This window comes from Clytia hemisphaerica, unplaced genomic scaffold (genome assembly GCF_902728285.1).
Source record: "Clytia hemisphaerica strain Z4C2 unplaced genomic scaffold, Clytia hemisphaerica genome assembly, whole genome shotgun sequence".
NCBI lineage: Eukaryota > Metazoa > Cnidaria > Hydrozoa > Leptothecata > Clytiidae > Clytia > Clytia hemisphaerica.
Window position 1 is genome coordinate 391,944 of NW_027104563.1, and position 24,543 is coordinate 416,486.

Genomic DNA, 24,543 nt, shown 5'->3' on the forward strand with positions numbered 1-24,543 from the left:
GCCATTTTTTATGAAAGGTACAGAATGGTCCTCAACTAAGTGCATTTTCGGCCATGTCTCTCGAAAGTATTTCATGCATGATTTGATTGAGTCATCTAAACATAAATTAGAATTAGGTTTTTACGCGAAGAAAAAGTAACTTGCAATATCATAATTATATAAATAGTCAACAATAAATTTAAGCAAGTAAGTAAATCTTTAAATTAAAATTACCATGCCCATAAAAAACTAAAATTTATAATAGCAAAAAAAAAATACTTACTAAGTTCTTGCACCATTTCATCAGTGAAGTAATCTTTTGTGTTTATCATTCTATGAATAATGCCATATTTGTCAAATAATACTTTGATGACGCGCAGACTTTAATGGCATATCTGTGAACAGGTGTATCTAAAAAAGGAAGATAATAATTTTTCTGATAACGTTTTCTGTTGGTTTTGTTTAGACAATCAAAACAAAAATTATTTTTTTAATACAAATCAGGTAAGTCTTACCTACTAACTTCATATCATAGTATATTTTGTAGGGAATGGAATTGCACAGTTCTTTGAAATGATCAGACTGAAAATCAAACACACGTAAACATTTAGATCTGAAAGAGCATAGCTACAACATAATTTGACAATGCAATAAATAACCTTTTTTTTAAGTGAGTGATTTGCATTTTACAAAGTTACCTCCAACATCTTATGGACATGGTTACCAATAAACGCCTTTCCATGGTATGCTTGTCTTTCAACATTCAAGGATTTTAAAATGTCGTCAAGCTTTTTCACGCATAGACCCCCATTGATTTCAAGGTATGGGTTTTCGTCGATCAATTTCTGCATTTCCTTTTCCTAAAAACCATAATTTGATTGAATAGATATCCATTTAAAAAGGAATCAGTTTAAGAAGATTATTTTCTTGTAAAACCCTTCATATTTTCAGCTTTTACCCCAGAAAGAGTTAAATTAAGATTATTTACTTTTTCATTTATCAGTTGTGTGAAAAGTGTTATTCTGGGTTGATATATCTCTTTGATTTCTTTTTCTCTTTCAGGGAATTTGGAGATATTTTCGGTGACTGCAGCGTAAATCAGTTGCAAACGCATTTGATGGCTGCTAATGGTATCCTTCATGTCTTTTGGTATGTATCGACCATCTTCTTTACTGAGTTCTCATCCAGTCCAGATCCTAAAACAGATTGTATTATTATACACTGCTATTATATTGATAGAAAAGTTGTATCAAAACTTTAATGGTTTCTTTAATATGTTGTCTTCTTGTTGCTCTTAACTCAAAAATTAAGGCTTACCCTTTTCAGTTTCTACAGCAATTTGATAGTCAATATGATAGCACTCTTTCTCCAGCATATTTAAAAACTTCAAAAACAAACCAAGTGATATATGCATTGAAACCTAGAAAAATAAAAATCAGTTGAAATTTACATTCTCCCATGAATTTATTAAAAATGATTACAAATTGTTTTGTGATTCCACAGTACTTTGAAAATATTCAGAAATATTTTATTCTCTTATAAAGTAGAATAAACCAGCTGCGCTGGAAGGTCAGCCCATAAGGTAAAGAGATAAGCAAGAGTAGCTAAAGAGAATGCAATGAAAATATTAACGTCATTAAACGAGGCGGGGGTAGGCAAAATGGGTGGTTATGTAGACCGTCGAAATGACCTCAAAGGGTTACGAAAACAATTGAAATTTCGCAAAAGTAGTCTCTCGGGATGTTAAGGATCGTAAGAACGTGAAAAATTGATTTCAAAATTTTGTAACACAAGGGTCGATTAACGAGCTTTAAAGGGAGATTAATGTGAAATAATTTCAATTCTTAACAAAAGTTCGATCAATGTTATTTTAGACAATAGTCATCTTTAGTAAATAGTAATAAAATTCCCAATAGATGTATAATGAATTTTTGCAAGAAATTAATAATTTAGATCTAGCTGAAATATAAATTTAGTTAATTATTTAATGTTTAATTAAATTTAGTCTATCTTTCTTGGCTACTACCAATCTCATTTTAATCCCAACAGCAAAATTTAGAATAGCGAGACAAATTACATTAGTTTAAACATGATAGGTTGGATGGTCGACAAAACAATATGAGAATAATATGACCTTTCTCCACTAACGGACACGACGAAGCTTCGAAAGATACATCGGTCAATTTAATTGTAAAACGTCATACGATAAAGAATACTTTGCATAACTTTAACGTGGGTAGTACAGTCGACAGCATACTAACGAAACAGCAGCGCCAAAATTTTCCAAATATATTGTCCTGGATAGAATTTCTGTAGAAAAAAAGAGGAAATCACCAGTTTATGGTATTTTTTTTCTCTAATGTATGAAAGAGTTGAATTTATTGCAGTAGACTTTCGACATCGCATTAATCATTAATCAAAAGTTAAATTAATCATTATTTAAACTTTTAATATACACGTTCTTTTATATAAGCATGGGTAAATTTTTGTGAGCCTCATTATGTTTAGCAAAATGCATTTCATGAGCCTCAAATATGCTTAATTTTGCATATTATGCATGCTTTTTTGTAAAATGAGGCTCAACATTAGGCAATGCTTAAGTTTTTCCAAGATTTGAATCTGGATATGCTTATAAATAAAAAAACGTGTAGGTCATTTATATTGAGACTTAAAATACCTTGTTTTGAATTTTGTAGGGTCGACTTTCAAATTATTGACGGTGTTATGTTAGAGGGAAGCAATCTTCGTCGTGTATGGAGAATTCCGATGCTTGGTTACTGATGGATGTGTAGGATATCTGCAACAAAAACAATGTAGAAATTAAAGTCGTTGGTATACAGGTACAGTATATAATAATATGCACAAGATCATTTCGAGTTCTTTGAAACTCATCATCCACACAGTGATTGATGGCAAAGTTTGTAAAAAGATTTCTCTGTAAAAAACTCTATGAATTTAAAATCTGAAAGTTTGAACAACTGTTTTTCATCCTATCTTAATTACTGGATCAAAAATGAACTTTTACTTACCAATTACTCATTGTATTTTCTTTATTGAATGCAGGTGTCCAGAAACGAACCAATGATTTATACGACCAATCCATGATAAATGAAATGAATGAGTATATTTTACCAAAGGAAATTACCAAACAAGAACATGACGGTATACCAAGATCAAACGATACAAAGCCAGAACTTTTCGATATAACAAACACCAACCACTAAAACAACAATGAACAATCAATGGGTTACCAACATTAAAAACACCAAATTTATTCGCATATATACATTTTTGTCCATTATTTTTGTTACTAGACATTACATTAGATTTAAATGCTCATTTTTTGAAAAGTTATATAAACTTTCTAAAATTCAATTATTTATAAACAATGCAAAAATATAATAGTAAAAAATTATTCAAATTTCTGTGTCAGGAAATATAAAAATAATTACAAAAAGCTAAATTAATTTCAAAATATAAAAATGTACAAAAAGGCAATTGAAATTTCTGTATCAAAAATATAACAAAATAATTACAAAAAGCTAAATTGCAAAATATAAAAATGTATAAATGATAATTCAAATTTCTGTCAGACAATGGTATTTTGATGGCTGACATTCGGAATATTTGCACTCAAAAAATCAAAGAATACCATAAGGGGATTAATTTTGGTGTGGATTTACTTTGACGAATAACCAGAGTACGATTTTTGGCAGAGATTTAATTTGGCGAACTTTGCTTAAAATCGCCAAATTTAGACCCTGCCAAAATTAATCCACTTACGTTAAAGTGATACCTAATGATACTTGACTCAAGTTTTCTAGAAAAAAAGAGTGCCTTGATTTTTCTCAAAACAACTTCTCGCATCAAAAGAACACATTTCTAATAGTCATTTGTAATTGCCCCCCCCCCCCCTAATGCAACCATGTGTGTGTAACTTTTCAGCATTGACATAGATTTAATTCTGCAGATTGAAGCTTTCTCTACACATATATTTACATGCACATGGTTGTGTAAGACGGAGGTTCAAATTTCAAAAGCAAGGTACATGCTTAAATATCAGATGATGAATAACAAACAATCAATTAAATTGCTTTAGAGTTTTGAGCCCCCTTCTCACCTCTAACCCTCCCATATTCCCATAGAATTGATATTGGTTAAGTAGGCTAAACGAGGTCAAACTAGGTTGATCAAGTAAAATTTTTGAAAAATTAAGAGTCGTTTGATATGGTGAAACAAACTCCATCGTGGTCAGAAAAATATATGTCCTTTACAAAGCATTTGACTTCTTTTTGATATATGAAGCTATTTTTCAAATAAACATGATCAAGAAGACCACCTGCTAGATGAGTTGGTTCTTTTACTAGCATTTCGTATGAAGAAAGTACTTCACCTATATAGGCATTTGCAGGGTCTAACGCATCAATGTTGAAATCTCCAACAATAATATCTATATCATCATATGTTATAAGCTCAAGCAACTCTTCACGAAAAGTATTTCTTGAATAATCAGGTGGTTTGTACAATAGTAGAAGCTTGACAGGTTTGCTACTAAATGTTTCCTTTACAAACTCAATACATGTGTAGCCTGCTGCTCTAAGACATTCTAAAATTTGAATTGAAGAATTATAACAGCATGCAGTGTTTTGGAAACGATTAATGGAATCATTATTGTATTCAATATTGAAATTGTCCAATGTTTGATCAATATAATTTGTCTCACTTGAAGGTGACAATTGTGTTTCAGTAAGGCATATTAAGTCACTGTTCATTAGAGTTTCACACTTCATCAGATCAGTTACATGTTTCTTCAAGGAGCGGATATTAAGAAGTGAAATATGTAATTGTTTACCCGAATTCAAAGCAGATGGAAATCTTTCAGCTTTATGCAAAGGATTATCTTTTCGTAATCGTTCATATTCGATTCATGCCTCATTGTTAGCACGGATAGCTTTTTTATCGTATTCACCTATCAAAAATAATCCATTTATGTTCGTCACTCTAGACAAACTTACATACATTTGACCTTCATTGAAATACCTCTGTTTAAACAAATCAAAGCTTACTACTGCTGATTGTAGTGTTAGTCCTTGGACTTTATGGCTTGTGCATGCATAGGATAACACCAGTGGAAATTGAGTCCTTCGAACCATTAAAGGTTTTTCCTTTTTCTTTTTTTCTTTTTTTTTGTGTTAAAGGTAGCTTCTGCCCTCTCAATCAAAACCCAATCATTCTCTCTACACACATGGTCTAAATTGGATCCTTTTTTGCCTGCTGATACATCATCAAGTTTTACATAGACACCTGAAATGTTACTGGAATCATATTTAAATCTCATGACTGTTCCAACCTGACCATTAACCAGTCGATCAGTAATGTCAATATTTTTGGAGATTAAAATGCGGGCACCTACTTTCATTTCAAGTATGCGGGCAAGGCCACCAGTTTCTCTTGCTTTAGCATTTTCAATAAACTTCAGATCTTGGCTTGTCAAGTGCTTTGGAACTTCATCTTGTGCGAAAATCGAATGCTTTTCAGTTGGTAATTCATTGAGCTTGGAAATATTATAGTCGTCGACTGGCTTGTTTTCAGCAAAAATATGAGTAGTATCAGAAGGGTAATCTGGATTGTCTTTAGCAATGAACCTAGATTTTAAAAGCTCCTCCTTTTCTTCATCTAGTTCGCCTAAACGAATTTGATTCAAGAGGTCAATAAAATCTATATCATCGCGTTGCCTCATTATCTCAGTTAATTGCGGAACGACCGTTTTGAGGGCGCGAAGCGCCCGAATAGGGAGTGTAGCATCCTTTCTCTAGATCTGCGCGTGGCGTAAAAAAATCTGTATATGTACGAAAATTTCTGAAAATGAGCCGGTGGGATGGCGAAATATCGACTTTGCTTCGTGTTGGATGGGGTTAAAATTAGTTTAGCACTATTTGAAGTATCTGTTTCATAAATTACTTATTTTAATAGAATATAGTCTATGTTTTGAGTATCATAATGTAAGATCTTTTATGAAAATTGCAACTTTTGTACAAATAATAGTAATAGTACCAAAACTTTATCTCCTTTGCTTTTTTCCCGCTTCTTCCAGATGTCTGGGCCCAGTCTTTTTTTCTGCGTTTCATTTTCAAAACAACAAAGATGGCCCTGAAAACCAACGAATCTCTTCGGTTTTGAGGTGCATGCATTAACTTTTGGACTGATTTATGGCCCATTGAAAGGTAAATCTTCATTTTTTTTCACCTTTATAGTTTCAACTACCTTTGGAATGTTACATTAGCACTTTTTCTTTGTGTTGACTTTTTTGTATTAAATTGGATTTCATCTCACAAAACAAAATGTTTTTTTCTCGGCCATGACCCATGTGTTTCATGGATATCATATGGCCATGTTTTCTTTCCACAGGCTTATTTTTATTCATATGGGTCGTGTGTTTATTTCATTTTACTCTAACTATAATTATTTTCATCTCTTCTGTCTTCAGGGTTCAGGATCAGGTGAAGTCGAGCTTGATTGATGTGATGGGTGACTTTTAACTAGCAATCGGCCGACTGGCTGAATCAGCAGTGTTTCAGAGTTTTGGTGGGTGAACGTGCACAACAAAGAAGCAGCATAAAACCAAAATATACATAGTATTATGACTGTATGAACAGATTGTGATTGACGGAGAATAATAAAATGGTCCTATCCTGCTGAATATAAATTGTGCCAGTTCCATGTTATTCCGTGCAATGTTTACGAGACAAAAGAGAAGACTGTACTGGAAAGCAGAATCAAAGTGATAATTACTCATTACTAGTTGCTATTTTCGTCTTTGAAGATTTCTTCAATATTTATTCGATAAATGGAATCATTTTGATTTGGCTTGATTGATTGTTGATTCCTCCATTATCGCTTGCTGCTGACTCTCGAGAGATTTTTGTTTAACATTGGAGCTTGATCATCATCAATTAGAATGGTAATGCCGATTTATATTTGTACGATAAAGTGATAACAAAAGCATGATTGATGACTTTAGCCCAAAAGACAACTTAAAAATGATAAAAGTACCTGTATGTTACTTTTGATGCTAGCTCGAATATATTTTCAAACAAGATATCTTTCACAAAAAATTTTTTTTACTGGCAAATCAACTTATATTTTCATAAACTCTTTGACCTGAGATTGTAGATAACGCTTGTTATTACAACCGCCTAATAAATAGTAATGGCATTACTTTTAAAATATACTTATATGAATTATAGAAGTTTTTTAATTTTATTCTGCAAGGCAAGATTCTTGAAAAAATTAGTTTGGACTGGTTTGGATTGATTTTATAAATGAAACATTGGGAACATCTTTTTGCCGAACACACAATATCGCAAAAATAGACTCACAAAAAGACAAAATTTCATCACGCAAAAAATCTCACTAGTCTTGATATGTTACTGGAAATTATTGCTAGGCTGCTGATTCCTTTTCGGAAAATTGATACTACATTTGAAGTGAATGATATCATAAAGAGGTAGCACATTTTGAGAGATTGTATACCTAGGTTCTAATGGCTGAAAAGCTCAAGATCATCTTTCAAACTACGCACTATTTTCTTTTAAATTTTGAAGGGAAATGTATAATATAATTTTTGAATTGTTGATAAATTTGTCTTTGTAAAAGTTTTATAGAGAGCTAAGTAATTGTTTCAAAAGCTCACATCACAAAAAGATGGGATAAAAGTCTTTCAATTTATTCAGATAAACTACCAGCCTAAAGCCTAATGTAATATCTTTGTTGTTGGTCATTCAGCCATTGCACAAGAAACATGTGTGTTCTTTTTTGTCACTTGCACTATTTTTTATAAGAACCAGTAAATTTTTTTAAAGGTTTGGCTGTCCTTTTTTGCACTTTGAGCCTGAAATTGTTTTTGAATTGCCCAAAACCCGGCGTATTTAATTTTTGAGCCTCGTATTGTTCTTATAAAATTCTTATAAAAAAGAAAGAGTTGAGTTGGAAAACATTATCAATAAAAGTTTGACTTATAAAAATAATTTGTTAGTGTCGAAATTTCTTCGCTTTGCGAAAACGGAACGGTCGTTCCGCAACCCCTTTTATGTTGATTCAGCAATTTGGAATTTACGCCATAATTCAAATCCAACTATACCGCATACTGTGGAGCAATCTGATTTGTAAATAAGATCTCTAAAAACTGGTGGCAGTTGATATAAATCACCACATAGCAAGACTGACTTTCCACCAAAAGGTTGATCAACATTAAATATTCTGCGCAATCTTTCATCGATGTTTCGGAACAAACGACTAGGCACCATGGAAATCTCATCAATCATAATAATTTCGACACAAGCAAGTTTCTTTTGTAAATTTTCTTTTGATGAAGCATTTAATGGAAAGAAATCTGTTGTAGGAATGATCAAACCACTGTGTATGGTGGTTCCGTTCACGTTTATTGCCGCTACACCAGTTGGTGCAAGTACTAGAATTCTTTCTTTTGTTGGTTCTCCTCCTCTGTACATTAGCAGTTTTGACAAAGAATGATAGATTGTTGTGAGTAAATGGGATTTTCCCACGCCTCCGCCACCGGTTAAAAATATATGAAATGGCTCGATACATCTAGGCACTTTTGAAGAAAGGTTTTTTACATAATCTCTTCCCCATTTGTGAATAACATCAAAAACTTCTCTTTGTTGCTGGTTTAGAGATCTTATACGTGCATTTACTTCATTATCTGGCAGCAAAATTGATTCCATTGGAATTGATGCTCTGAGATGACCTCTGTCATTGTTATTTTCGTCATCTGATTCATTGTTATTGTTTGTTGTTCTTTGAAGTTCTGCATTTGTTTCATCATTTTCTTGTTGTTCAAAATCGTTCATGTTGAGTATCAAATTAGTTCTGTACCTTTCCAATGCATCATCTACTAAGCCAGCATATGGTTGGATCAAATCTCTGTTCCTCTCAATCCTTTCAATAACACCAGGTTCCAATAGCTTAGCAGTGTAAGTCTTGTGCTCTTGGGACAGCAATTCATTTTCATCATAAAACGGTAAGTACAGCATTAGGAGGTGGTGTGCGTAATCTTCAGGGTGCTTGTTTCTGTTGGGTTGATGAAGACGAAGGACTAGTGGAACTTTGCGGCACTTTAGTTTACCTTTCATTGAACAAAGTTTAACAATCTTTGGGTAGTCATTTGATTGATGATTTGATTCTATCAAGTCATCTTCAAGTTCATTAGGTTGACAATCATTCTCATCGCATTCTTCATAGACAACACTATAGAATCTCAAAAATTCAGCATAACACATTTTGGCAACAGATTTGTTAGGCCCATTTGTATCTGTTGGTCTATCACAATACCTGTCCAACATATTTTTTTTGAAAATCGATGTACTATCCTCAGGGAGCTGGCTAATTTCATCTTCACTAAGACACATTCTAAATCTCTTTTCTGGGACATTAGTATTTGCAAAAGTTACACCTGGATAAAGCTTTCGAAGCCATAACTGTGGCATACTCAGATAAACTGCTTCTTGCACTGACACTTCTCGTTTTGAAACATAGGCATGTGCAACAGATTTCACTTGTTCGTATTTGCCACCGCCACTTTCAAATGCATCTTGAACAGCTTGCGTCGTAGCATGAGAAACTTCATCTTCAGTTTTTGAAAGATATGCACACATGTAAGTCGCAGCTTTGTAATAATTGAAGACTGGCTGGATATCTAAATTAGCCTGCCAAGCCTTAAGACCTTCTGTAAAGTAATTATTCACGAAGCATGCATTTGTGTTACGTTTTAAGTAAATGTGAAAATCATCATCTTCTGACACTGAGAGAGCATATTCATAATCCTCCATTGGAATATCTAATTCAGCCAGGACTTCATTTATAGTGGGAACTGGGTTATAATTTTCTCCATCAGGGTTGAAAAAGTTTCTTTTATCTGGAGCAAGGTTCTCATTGATGTAAGTCCTTACTTTAGTCAAAACTTCTTTTCGCAGAGCAAGTATTGTTTCTTTTTCCTCATGTGGTAATTCTTGTGGCAAAGGCTCAGAAACTATTGTTTTCTCAGAGAAAAATTTACCAAAATAAAATCTGCAAGGAGTGTTTTTATATTTTCGACAGGTTTTCGAATGACGGTGCAATTGATATCTCTTCACAAGGTTAAATAAATCAGGATCTTCTTCTTCAGATGGTAGATAAACCTTGATTATTTTATCAATAAATTGAATATATTCAACTTTTGTTTCTGAAGTCAATACTGGTGCATTTAAAATCCATAGAAAGGAATGGATGTGAGGGCTACCACGTACTTGAAATTCAACTCGGATAGCATAATAAGTTGTTTTACCAAGCGGACCATTTAAAATAATTGTTTTGAAAAATAATTCAACTCTATATTGAAAATGCCTTGCTACAAGTACAGGGTTACTATTTAACAATTCACATCTTTCGTTGTAAGAAAGATTCTCAATAAATTCATCAGTCACATTTTGACCCTTGAGCTTGTAAATTATGGAGATCAATTCATTCCATCTAAGGTCTGCACAACTTAGAGTGTAAAAGAAAGTTGGTGGTCCTAATTGTTTCACCATTGCTAACACTTCTTGCTGAAATTTTTTCCAATATGCTGGAGTTCCTTTGACTGTGCTCATAAAGGCAAAAGCCTTATCGTTTGCAATAAATTGTCTTACTGTTTCTTTAAAATTCTGACTCAACATACCAGCATTTAAGTTTGAGGAAGCAACTTTTCTCATCGCAATATTTATTTGATTGCTCAAAGAGACTTGTTGAGTTACGAAGTTAGCAAAAAATATGTAGTCCGGGTCGGAAGCAAAATTTTGTGTATAGTTCAACAAACGCTGGTTAAAGTACTTGGACGGGCTTAGTTTAATGTCGCGCTCAACTTTGTAACCAAATTTACCTTTGGGAAATAAATGGGGATGAGCAAGCATCTCACAATTTTCATCATTCAAGATTGAAACAGGTTTTTTACCTTGGCCAGGAGCTAATGTTAAAATCTCATTATCAACTTCAGCATCAGTAGGAGTGTTTGACATTAGAGTTGTTTCATTTGCACTTGAATGGTGAGCATCAAGTGGGTTAGCTGTTGTCTCAACTTCATTTGAGCTTGAAGCATTATTTTGTGACCCATTAAATTCATTACTATGCTCGTTAGAAATAGTTTCATCATGCGGGGTAATTTCATTAGAATTTCTTTCCTCGTTAAGATCTGCACCATTATGTATCATGGTCTCATTATTTGAAATATTACTGAGATTAATTTCTATGTCTTGATAAAGAGGGTTGTTCTCTTTGAGATAATTCAATATGCGCTGAATGAAATCAGGTCTGATTGGCTCAAAAACAACATGTCCTTTATATTCTAATTTCCTTTTGAGTTTAACAATAACTAATCCATTGTCATTTGCTCTTCTTGGTAAAGTATTAGCAATATCTTCAACATCAATAGGTACATTACAAATAGAACCTTTAAGTTTGGGGAACTGACCTTTTGGCATGATTGCAATTTTTTTGAATAAAATTCTGCGAGAAATCAAAATTTTTTCGAGCCTGAGAAGAGTATGAAATTCAGAGGGTAATTCATCAAGGCTTAGTTTATTTTTGACAGATTGGCTTGGCAACTCATTTTTTTTAAGTTTGCTATGGCATGTTTTGCAAATGTATAATTGACCATCAAATGAAACAACTTCAGAATAATAATATTCTTGTGGCATATCATACTTTTCAGGTGAATATTTGACAACTGTTTGTCGATAGAGACATCTGTTGCAACAAACACAGATGTAAAAAGGGCCTTCGTAAATAACTTTCAAAAATTTAGAAACTAGATCGTCATGCTTAACAGTTTTATTTTTTTCATAGTAAACTTTCTTCCTATCAGCTACCTTACTTTTGTTATTTTGATGATAGACTGTATCTTTTTTATTTATTTTTTCTTTCATTTTGGCATGATAGTTTTTATTAGTATTATTTATTTTTTCTTTGTGTTGTGTGCGGTAATTTTTATCTTTTTCATTTATTTTTTCTTTGTTTTGGGCACGATAGATTTTATTGTTTTCAATTAGTTTTTCTTTGTTCTTTTCATAATAACTTTTGTTGCTTTCCTGGCGTTTCTTTTTACGCTGTGTAATGTCATTTCCATCATTACAATTGTTTTTCCGCTTACGTGTACAATACCTTGAAAATGTTGAAAAGTCTTGTTGTAGAATAATTTTAAGCTCTTCTTTTAGTTCATGGATTTGAATAAATTGGATTTGGAAATACGAACTCTCTTTTTCCATTTCTTCTAGATAAAAATATTGGATATACTTCTCAAGCTCAAAAATATTTTTAAATTTTAACAGACAGGATTTTCCTGCTGGATCAAGTAGCCCTAGTTCATTTCGGCTATGCGTGTCAAAAATGAAAAAGACTTGTGTTCGCTTCATTATCGCTATAGTAAAACCATTAATAATCATTAACGCATTAAATTCTGGAGCTTGATATGTACTGAATGGGATTTGTAGTAGTGGATAGCCATCTATTAATTTAGCCTCACCATCTTCTAAATTTAAAAAATCAATTTGAGTTATAATACCATTTGTCTCAATAAATCGCGGCATGTCGTCAACAGATAAATGAGTATTTGTGTCTAGGAGTTTGTACAGCCTGTCTCCTTCAATTAGAATTTTGTCGAGGTCTGTAACTTTCCAAATTGAAACACGTCGGAAATGGGACCAAAATAAAGCATAGAGACAATTGGCGCTACATTGTGTTCCAGCTGTACGGCCAAATAATTCTTCGTTGGCTTGATTATATGAACCTAAAACAACTTTTGAGACTTGATACGTTGGCATATTTGTTAAATTAATAGCTTGCAGGTTTCTGAGATCAAGTGGTATGTTTTGTAGGTTGAATTGGTTAAGTAGGTTAGGTAAGTTAAGAAGGTTAAGGAAGAGGATGCAAGGAGGAGCTCGCATGCAACCTCAAGGGAACGGAGTATGTAGCTACTTGTCTGATATATAACACAGACAAGCTTATGCTATCTTTTCACTGATAGATGCAAGTGAAGTATTACACTTACTGCTATCTTTTTAACAATAAAATATATAAAATTTGAGAAAAGTCAAAAAAAACTCTCACCCTGGTGGAAGTAAGGAAAGAGTCGAGTGTCTTCATCAAACCAGCCAGCAAAGTTGTGTCATGAACTTTTGTGCAGCAACTTAGCAAATTATTGAGGAGCTAAAGAAATATCCCGCCGCTTTTTATCAAAACAGTAGGGATTGGATAGCCTGGATATCCAAGCTCAAAATTTTAGAAAAAACAAAATTTACCTCAACATACAAAGTTCTAAACTTATAGAGCTTGGTCTCCCTAGAGAATGAAAGTGCAAACCCATGTTTCCTAGCCAACCCAGGGCAGCAAAACAGAAATTAATTAAACGCAGTCTTACAAGATCTAAAACTATTTAAAACATCCAAAGATTACACCAAAGTCCATAAACAAGTTTGCATGCATTATCATGACCAACCATGTTTTCTTGGAAAATGAACTTGCCTCTGTTTTTTTCTTTTTCATGTTTTCATGTAACAGAAAGCCCTATCTTCACTAGCAACTGGAGGACTATCCTATTTTTGCTTTAGAATTTATTATTTTTGCTCCACGCCGTGTAGATTGGCCCTTACGGCTTTAGTGAAGTGAGCGCAAGCAAGCGGACTGCATTCTCATACGAGAATGCAAATCGCTCTAGGGAGACCAGGCTGTAAACCAGAACATGAAATATCAAAAACTAGACTGTGAAATAGTTTACAGCCTGGATATCCAGGCTAGGGATGGGATGGATCTTCTCGTCTGTTTGTTTTGATTTTTGAAGAGGATTCCCCCACAACTTTGTTTTGCTTATTGTAATTCTCTCTTTTGACTCCGCAGGTGATTCCCAACGATAATTTTGATCGACACACCGCCTCATGTAATAGAGGGCGGCGTTTTGTTGGTATCCCCCTTATGCCCACCCTCCCCCATAAGTATATAAAATCTATATATTAAACTATATAAATATATATATATATCATATATAAAATATCAAAAAAGAAAAAAATTTTAAATGTACATGCTTAGCATTTAACATTTATTTTGTTATACCAAATTTTGGTGATTAAAGAGATGACAAAAAAAAAAGAAAAGAAGTAGACCCAGCCAAGTTCTTCATTTTCCTCCATTTGTGTCTCTTGTTTACATTTTCGGGGAATCTCAGTCGATCAGGTTTTATCGTTTATTCTTTTGCTTAAGATTTTCTCTACAGGGAGATTCCCGCAGTTTGGACCGGGCGGAATCTGGGGCGTTACCACCCTCACCTGCAAAAAAGTAGTGGCGAGTTACTAGGGAGGTAAAATGGCTGATGCAAATTGACCCTTGCCATGGACCCTGAAAAAAGCCGACTCTCGACTCAACAAAACAGGCCGGTTTATAAGGTGGGTGTCTACAGGTTATGTATAGATACATATTTTCACATCATAAATAGCCTTTTGCTTAACCTCGCTATTTCGTAGTTGAATGGCGACGCCGGTGAAAATTTTCCCGACTTTCAGCGTGTCGGAAGAAAACTTTGAAATCCAAGTGCGCGGTATTTTTTTCGACGGATTGAATCTAGCGATTTCTGTGTTTTTAAGTGGTCTGGTGGTATATTTTTCGAAATTTTGGCGCCTTGGAAAGTTGACCAACTTTTTGTAAAGATAAGCATAAGTACAGTGTTTTCAGGAACAAGCTTTTTCAGATGTTTCCGATAGGAAAAATGAGTCAAGAATTTTAGGGTTTCGATAACAGAGGAGAGCTATCAGGGAGGGAAAGCTACAGCAACTGATTGAAAGGAAAAAAACGAGCAAGATGCATACATTTTTGGGCTTAAAAGCCTTATAAAGTTTTCAGAAGTATACATTACTAAAAATTGTAACAAAGTAAAAAAAATATCAAATATCCTAATATATTACCAAAGGCTATTTACATAAAAAGGGGCTTTGGTCCATGCTTATTAAAAAAAACTAAGAAAGGTGGTAAATCTCTTTTTTCCAGTTGACTGTCCTGTTTTCAAGGCTCTGATTATGATTTTAATTATGCAAGAAAAAAAAACTTGACAAAACAGAACTAGAAAGTCTTTTTGAAAACATCACAAACAAACAAAAGGTTAAGCAACAAAATCAAAAAAACGCTATGTTAAACTAACCAGTAGTATAACAAAGTAAAAAAATATCAAACAACCTAATATATTACTTATGACTTTTTACATAAAAACAGGCAAAGTCTTAGTCATTGGTCTATGCTTATCAAAATAAACAAAAAGAAATGGTAAAACAAAGAATTTTAGATAACATGAGTCCTTAGCTGTTATAAATTTTGAGGATTTCTCAAACTACTGCCTTTTGTTAATACGAAATATTTGTCAAAACAAAACCTGAACCAAACAGTGACATAACAGGAAAACATATCTATCATTTTAGAAAGTTTTTTAAAGAGTAAATAAAAACTCAAAAAAATAAATCATAAATGCTTTTACACATGATCAATCCAAATGTTATTTGGTTGTTGAATCAAATTCATCTGATGACTGCTCGCTGCTTTCAGCTTTCTCTGGTTGTTCACTATCAGTATCACCGATCTTTTGGATTGCCAAGACTTCGTTTGACTTTTTCTTCACTTCGACTGCGACTTTTAAATTGATTAATTCACGCAATGATACTTCTGTGTTGTCAATACTGACACTACAAAGAGACTTTAATAGAGTATGATCACATATCAAAGGATAACATTGATTGTTCAAATCTTTCAAGGTAAATTGTACAAGTGACACTGTTAACAGATCTGTCAAGGATTTGGCTTCGTCACATTTCAGACAGGACGCAAACGAGCTCTTCAGTTCTACTCGACTTTGGCAGTTAGGACAAACAGACATTTTCTGTAGCGATGACAACTTGATTCCAGATATGTATCCCTTTAACTTCAGAGTTTGAACAGCTGGTAATTGGATGGAACCGTTTGGTAAATTTGTGACAATGGTTCTATCTGATCCTTTCAGAATTTTTCGGTTATCAAACATACTTACTGTGATGTATGTGAATTTGTAACATTTCTTTGGTGAAAATTTACCAACTAAATCATCATATACGGTTAATCGATGTGTATCACCGCCATTAAGTGAATCATCTGTAACTAGTAATACTTGAAATGGCAAAAGTTCTTTCGACATGCCGGGTGGTTCCATGCCAACAACAGCAGCTTTAACATTTACTCTACTATATAACGGCAATTCTTCAATAGCAGTTTTAATCAATGTGATATTATTTTCAATGTTTTTGTTGTATTCATAGGGTGGAGTTGTCATAATAACTTTCGTGTCTTTGGAAAACAAAAGATCATTTGCATTGGAAGTCGATTTTTTCAGCTGAGTCAGCGTAACTCCTTTCGATAGCGCATCTTTGAGTGGTTCATGCTTATCAAGGTAGAAAACCACTATTCTGGTTTCTTTTGTTTCATCACATAAATAAACCTCAAAATAACTGGTCTTTCGCGGGCCAACATAATTTACATATCCAGTGATTTCGATGTCGCCTGTAAGAAAATAAAATATATGTAATGTAGATAGGACGAAACAGTGAGAAAGAAATCGGTCCCAAAACTATAAAACAAAATTTCAATTGGCTACTCCCAGTTTAGGCCACCATCGAAAAATAGTTCTGTTCGCGTCGCAGGAGGACTTAAAAATAGATGCGGGCGGGCGGGCGGGCGGAAAAAACCCTCTCCCCCAAAGAAAAAGTAACACATTTGAAGAACTAAGCTGTTTCTTCTGGATTTTTCCTAGATTTTTTCCGCATCTTCGCACTGGAAAATCAGTAAAAAATATGATGCGGGCAGGAGACACGAACAGAACAATTTTTCAATGGCCGCCTTATTGTTTGATCCACGTCATTGACATAAAAACATGGATTAGTTTGCAGAGTACAGTTTGGGAAATATCATAATTTCAGTGCTGCAAAATGGGCGTGATTTTTTGGCACTTTTTGGAAAAATTTTGAACAGTAAAAATTTATAAGTATGACAAAAAGTGATTCTTTTTTATCTGGAATGACAACCTGCTCTTGGTCTTGGAAATCAAACTTTAGCTACTTTGTTAGTCATTTTAGGAATATTATTTTTATTTTAATATTTAAGTTTTGTAAATTATTGATAATGGATCCTAGGATCTTTTGATACTAAAATATAGATAGAAGAATAATCATGCTTTTTTCTTTTCAAAATGCCTTCTCTGTAGACCGAAAGACAAGATTGGGGCTTACCAGGGTTATCAGCCATTTTGGACTTTTTCCTTGGAGTGTAGAAAGATGCCATTTCAGATTACGTGTCCTTTCGATGATGCAATATTCGGAAAGGACATGATGACCATGATGAAATCATCTCTCAGAAAACAACGAAGGTTATCTTACGAGAATTTATATTACGATCAGAAACGCTGTTCCTAAATAATAAAATCGAACGCCACGATGAATTGCTATTTTCTCATAACATTAAAATAAAAATTTACCTGAGGTTGTTATCTTACGAGAATTTATATTACGATCAGAAGCGATGTTCCTAAATAGTAAAATCAAACGCCATGATGAAATACTATTTTCTCATAACATTAAAATAAAAATTTACCTGAGATTATAAATTTGTTCTCGCCAACCACGCTACGGCTTCTAAATGGGTGAGCGTAACAAACTTGAAATTTCGCGTGGTAGATACAGCGGAATTTAATCTGGCAACATGTTAGCGACAAAACGAAAGTGAAAAGAATTTTTCTTGTTATCTTAAGCGTCGGATGGAAAACGCCGAAATGAATGTTCAGCTGGGGCTGACCAAAAATGGATATACTTAGTCAAGTGGTATGTTGATAATCCTTTCATCGATAACATTTTGAAAATCTTTTTGATTTTTCAAATTCCTTCCTGCAGCAACAAACTCCTTCAAGTTTTTGTCGAGGCTCTCCAGCGTTTTGAGAGGAATATCTCTAGTTCTTTCTTCCTTTGGCAATTGCATCTCTTCTTTTGTTATCTCACACAAAAACAAGATATCGGTAGGGGCAAACACCAATCCACTATAGCTCTTTGAGTTAGAGTTTTATTTCTTTGACGACCGTTCTTTTTATGTTTCTTTTGACCAAGCTATAGAAACCCTCGACTATAGCTTCACAGCCACCTGATCTGAGGGCAACGTCCAAGGCAATGCGGACTTCCTTTCCAAAAGAAGTATAAACAGCCTCGTTTGTATATAGCAACTCAGCAAACTTGCTTTCGGCAACGATGGCTTCCTCAGATATTCCGTTTTCAAAGGTTAAAGTAAAAAGCTGGGTCAAATCTCGTTCCTTTGACGGCTTAATTTCGACCAACTGTGACTGGGAAACATTCTTCAACTTCTCTCCTTTCGGTGTAGTGAATAGATCTTTTGTGTGGGTCTCAAATACCATGGATTTTATACTGGATCGGTATTTTTTCAAAACACTTGAGGCATGATGTGGGAGCAAATCAAGATTAGAGTCCTTTTCGTACATGCTTTCTACTTGAGGTAGTTGACAAACGTGTTTGTAAAAACTTTCGAACTCCTTTGCACCATTAGTTTCAAATTTTGTGATATCTTTGCGCTTTGCTTTCAACTTATTCCCCACACGTTTAAAATCTTTAAGTAGGAGAACCGTATTTTCGAGATCAAAAATAACGGCTAGATCTTTAACCTCTTGGTCAACTGACGAATCGAACCTCGTTGATATTAGGGTTTTCGCTTCTTTTGCCAGAGTGACAAGATCCGACAGACACTCTTCTGAGCTCCGATACTTCCAAGTATATTGTTTCTTCTTGGTTTTCTTCGTATCAGCTATAACGAAATTTATACAAGTTCAAATATAAACCATTCAATACTTTTATCTATGTACTCTAGAACTAAACAATTTCTTACCATTTTTTGTTACAACACAAAATATCCATCGATATTAGAAGTAGAATATATAATATAATAAATACTAGGTGTCCCAGACGTCATCACAGACGACTTTTCACTATTTCATTAGCTTCATTGAAGACAATAATTTTTTAAAAATATACCAAAATAAGTATCTTAATCTTCGCCAAAGACATTTTCATTTCTTTTCAGTAATCCAATTTTTTTCTTTTTTGCAATTACTTCAGTGACGTGCTAATGATTTTCAACCGGGGGATTCCACTGTTTGTATTTCGAATAAAACAGGAAGAAAACTGTTACTTTTAAATGAAACAATACCCCCTAATAAAAGTCCCGTGCGAGTTTAAATCGCTAGCGAAAACAAAAACGCTGCTAAAAAGGCTTCAGACACGTAAGGCTATTATTATATAGAGAGAATCATCACCTGCTTCAGATTCGACAGTTCCTTTGTCTGTAACTAACCAGCCTTTAATTACATCTACATTCTTGAATGTCCCCAACTTTTCACTCCTCTTGTTCTTTTCGTTCGCGGTCAAAGATTTCCAATTTTCACCAAGGTAGGTCAAGTTGAGTGAAGAGCAGAATCCTTCCCTCTTCTTCACTTCTTCTGCTGTTGACTCAAGCTGACGGATCATTCTGTGAAACCAGGTCGGTACTTTCCACAGAGGTAAATCAACTGCTTGGCAGCGTACCATCATCAAGACGATTGGTCTTAGAACATCAGCTGCGCCACAGATGTCGATAGCAAAATCTTGCCCGCGGATCTGAATAAGAGAAAACAAATGACCATCACACAAACAATCCGTAGTAAGAAATTGAACATAATTAATACAAATTATTTCATTATACTTATCACATTTTCAAAAGAGGAATGTGAAATCATTCTTGAAGAACAACCATTTTTACGAGCCATGATATACTGACTGAATTATTTGAAGTATGTAATAAAATCGGGTCAACCTACCTGGTATCTTGTTTCGTCGCAATTATCACCTTGTTCTCTGAACTTTTTATAAGTTTCGATGAGTGCCGGGTAAGAATGATAGATTTTATCCCACTGTTCATATGAGGAGGAGAAAAACCTTGTAGTTGAATACCCAACAACCTCTAACGACTTCAAACCAAGTGAATCTGCTAACCCCTTGTATTCCTCGTGCCCTTTCCCATGTCGAAACATTGTATTAAAACGATTGGCCCGTGTGACTAACTGTTTCAAGAAGCTCGAAGAAAGGCTATCCTCATACAGTTTTTCCATAGCAAGGTCCATCCAGTGTGATGTATCCCACGGTAATAGAACAAACGGATCAATTTCCTTGACTGGCGATTGGAAGTTAGACTTGAACCTGCTTTGAAACGTATCGCATTGGTATTGTCCATCAGCATGGAATGCTTTAAAAGAAATGAATTTACTTTACTGACAAATTTACTGGTGACTCTTCTAACAAACAACCAAAATTCAGTCGAGGGATAATGCAGAAACCCAATGGGAAAGCTAAAATTAAGAATTTAAGATCCCAGCCTCTTCCATGACTTTCTTTTTCAAGAGACTTTCACCTCAAAATCAAATGAAGAACGTAATAATTACTAACCTCTGATGTAATGAATTTTTTCTTCGTCGATCTTAAGCCTCTTTTTCAGAACATCTGTAATTTGGTAAGCTAGATCTTCTCCACTTCCACCTTCTAAATTGTTTTCATCGTTCATCTCGTAAACCAAAGGAGCATCGATAGGCATCGGAATGCGTTTGCCGTTAAATGGTATGATGATCATTATGGCGTGATTTGTCTCGCGACCAGGGGTAGACTTGTCCGAGGCAACAGCTATGTGTGGACAGAGTCCTGTACACAACAACGGTGTTTGCAAAAATTCTATCGTTTGTTTCATGACGTAATGGTAAGCCGCATCAATGATATCAGGAAATTGGTTTCTAAAAACGATTTTAATTCTAACTTTTGAACAACCTGCATACGTTTTTATAAGCATATCGCCTATAAACATACCTAGGCTCAAATCTTTCAAAAACTTAAGCATTGCCAAAGCATATACCAAGCCTAAGTTTGCCAAATGTTAAAAAATTGAACTCACTTTAATTTCAAAATCTACCAGAGAAAAGATTGGAGACAATCAATATCTCCAAGGATAGGAGGAGTGGAACAAAACTGATTTTCAATACAGTTTTTTCAAAACCGAATTTAAAAAATATTTCAGCAAAAAAAATTAAATTTAATACCTTCCATGACCTATGTTTCCGATGTCACCACCACACGTTGATACTAAGCTTAACAATGTTTCGAAGGATAGACCAGCTGATTTGACCTTGCAAACGGTTAATGCGGTGCTTACTACATTTTTTGTCACTTCCATTTGTAAGCTTTTTTTTCGACGGTCTTTGATTTCGAACTGCTTGGCTTTGAAATGCAAAACCCCTTCTCCTTTGTCTCCCGTAAAGTTGAAGTGGGCCAGTATATAATTCTTAAAGCTGTACCATGGTTGGCAATTTTCAGCCTTCGTTCCAGCCACCACAGGTCTGACGTTTTAAATTTATTGTAGTGGATTCCATTGCCAAGGTTGATGGAGCAGCAAGATCTGATAAAAACAATAGATATCAATATAAATACATTTCATACTACATGAAGTTCGTAATCGAGTATGAAAACACAGTTATCGAACTAAGTTGCCATGAATCCTGCCTGAAATTCATTAATTCCTTAGTTTTTATATCGAAATTAGGGCTCTTAAACTAATCGCTTAGAATTGACATTATAACAATTAACTAATTACCGTCAAGATCAAAATCAAAATCATCAAACAGTTCACTACAGAATTTAATTTCATCAAAATTTGTGAAAGTAGAAAGAATTTATAGGACTTACGAAGCGGGTTTTGTTTTGGAAGATTGTAGAAAGTAATTACAAGTCAAGCATTGGATAAAACATCCACCATCATCTTTCATTTCTACTTTCAAATCCGTATTCAGCGAAAGATCAAGCAAATTGTTATCTTCCTTCATACTATCTTTCTTTGTGCTGTCGTTACCATATGTTGGTTTCGAAAGATTGTTTGAAGAACGGTGTAAAGTAAGCTCTGATAGCATAGATTTTATTTGAGCTAACTCAATCATCAAAGGATCTGTTGGAGCTTTCGGTTTCATAAATCGGTCTAAAGAAGCCTGTACGTTTGACGAAGAAGATTCATGTAGCGCATTAGATGTTTTAGGAGTAGCTTCTTCTTCCTGCCCCACTGGCTCTGGAGTTGTAGAGAAAGATGTTTCACCTAGAAATAAAGGAATTTGTTTAAAATCTTTAAGATATGAAACACACATATCATGTCAAAGAGACTTACAACACTATCTGATAGGAGGGAAAAACTAGTCATTTCAAAATAAAGTTCGAATCTTTTCTGAGTACACATTATAACCCAAATGATTTCAATTTCAAATATCATATTTACCATCAAAAGTCTGGTCTGATGCTGAAATGTCATTGTTTAGTGTTGAGGAAAGAATTTCATCTCCTACAAATTAAGTAAAAAGTTTGACAAAGTAACACAACCAAGTCTAATCAAACAAGGAAGAAATGAATACTTCGAAAACACAAAACAACAAATCACAATTTCTAATGGAGAAAACCAGTGCATTTTATAACAAACTAGTACTAATCTAATCTGACCTAAATGACTCAGAAATCGGTATTATAGATTTTTTAATATTCACATTTCATTAGAAATTTTCTTTTGCTAAATTATATTTGGCAAAATATGAAGTACAACGAAATTTTTGTACCTGAATCTGTTGTATTCTCTGGTTTATTAGATAGGATGGATGAATCATCTGATGCTTTTGATGCTTTTTCTTTTAAGCCTGCTTTTCTTCTCTTGACTGCTAGCTCATGGTCAAACTCTACAATGGAATGCAAAGCATCCATTTCATTTTCATCTTTATGTTTCTGCTGGAAATGTCGCTTTTTATGTGAGTCTGTACCCCGGGTAAGTTCTGCACAACATTTGGGACAATAATATTTCTTGGTATTGCCATCACTTGACTTGGACTTTTTTGGTTTAGGAGCAGGGTCACTTGCATTGTAGTTGAAGAAGTTCCAAGCACCTAAAGGTAAGTATAATGAGGTTTATAACCAAACTAGAGACCAAAAACATGACCAAAAAAAAGTAAATATAAATACCTGTTTTATTTACTGAGCTTGAAGATAGTTTTCTTTTTTTCTTATCTTTAGTGTTAGTTTTATCACTGTTACTACTGTTATCGTTTTCATTATCAGTGTGGTCATTATCTTCGACAGTCACAACTTGATGTTCATCATTTTTATCCATGGCATTATTGACAGTTGTTGGTGAACAGTTAAAACAGACATTGGGTGCCCCAAACCCTTCTTCATCTTCATTGTTTGTTCCACAAAAAGCATGGACATAATTATCACAAACTGAACACTTATGACAGCTTCCTACTTTTCCTTTACAAACAACACACTCATTTTCACCGATGTCAAGAATAGGATCAAGGAAAGCACGTTTCTCCGCTATTTTGAATTTGTAATTTTTTTTTGCAACGCGCGCGTTAAATGTTTTGGTACCGCGATTGAGAAATTCAGCAGTGGTATACAGGGGCGTTTTTTTATTTGACGGGGGCGGGATGGGGCGGAAAACGGGTGCAAATAAAGATTCTCGTTTCCGTAAAAGTTTATTTCAGAAGCTAGCGATAATCGTAAAGATGGCGGCAGCAGGAAGGCTAGATTTTAATTTCACTCCTGAAACGGTGAAAGTTGGATCATAGTGCCCCTGGCAAAGGATTGCTCTGCCCCTGGCAAAAGATTGCTCTGCCCCTGGAAGGGCATGGAGCAAGTTTTTCTGACCCTGCCCTTGGAGAAGGTAAGCTTCTGCCCCCGAGATCTCGACGATTTCTGCCATGATCTGAAAACTGGGCAGAAACTTGCGTAGCGAGAAAACAATTTATCAAGCAATAACAAACTCTCAAAACAAAATCAACTCAAATGAAAAACTTTCAATACACAAATCCACACACATGTTTTTCTCAAGAATTATTTTGAGCGGCAAAAAAATATAATTGCAAATATTGACACTTTTCTTTTATTTGGAGTTAGTGCACAAAGGTTTCTAGACGACTAAAATTGTTCCCTTTATTACTTTTTGCTTTATTTCTACTATGTATGAATTAGTCGTCTAGCTTGCTAGACTAACGTACATGTGGAAAAAGCTTTACAGAAGATATTCTTATAAAAAAGCGTGTAGCGAGCTTACGATCACCCACACTCACTATGAGTAGTTTTTTTGAGTGAAGTTTGAAGTTCTCTTCAAAGAGAAGACCTCTAGCTGCAAGAAAATTTTACTAAAATTTATAATCATATTGCCTATTTCTGAGCAGTAAAGGAATAAATTGGAAATATATAGAAAACATAAAATATATAAAGAACTGTTTGTTAGGTTAAAAGTAATTCTTAACTCACAACAGGATTTTGAAGTTTTATGGCACCAATCAAAGTATCTCTTGCTGTAATAAAGTCTACTTTCGAAGGAAAATGTAATCTTCCATCTCGACAAAAAATTTTTGAACAA

General features: G+C 34.2%; 1 protein-coding gene and 1 long non-coding RNA gene across 2 annotated transcripts; both read right to left on the reverse strand.

The window, feature by feature from the left end:
- Positions 1 to 2,138: 2,138 nt before the first annotated feature.
- On the reverse strand, positions 2,139 to 13,236 carry LOC136823351 (uncharacterized). Its single transcript, XR_010849011.1, has 4 exons — positions 13,117 to 13,236; positions 3,009 to 3,199; positions 2,657 to 2,776; positions 2,139 to 2,289 (listed from the first exon to the last, which is right to left on the reverse strand). It is a non-coding gene; the product is annotated as an uncharacterized lncRNA (long non-coding RNA).
- Positions 13,237 to 18,090: 4,854 nt separating this feature from the next.
- On the reverse strand, positions 18,091 to 23,472 carry LOC136823338 (uncharacterized). The gene is made up of 8 exons (XM_067079517.1): positions 22,739 to 23,472; positions 22,408 to 22,470; positions 21,831 to 22,230; positions 21,188 to 21,484; positions 20,547 to 20,884; positions 19,922 to 20,346; positions 19,382 to 19,721; positions 18,091 to 18,873 (listed from the first exon to the last, which is right to left on the reverse strand). The coding sequence occupies exons 1-8, from the start codon at positions 22,878 to 22,880 to the stop codon at positions 18,116 to 18,118; spliced, it is 2,763 nt and encodes a 920-aa protein (XP_066935618.1). The 5' UTR covers positions 22,881 to 23,472; the 3' UTR covers positions 18,091 to 18,115.
- Positions 23,473 to 24,543: the final 1,071 nt, after the last annotated feature.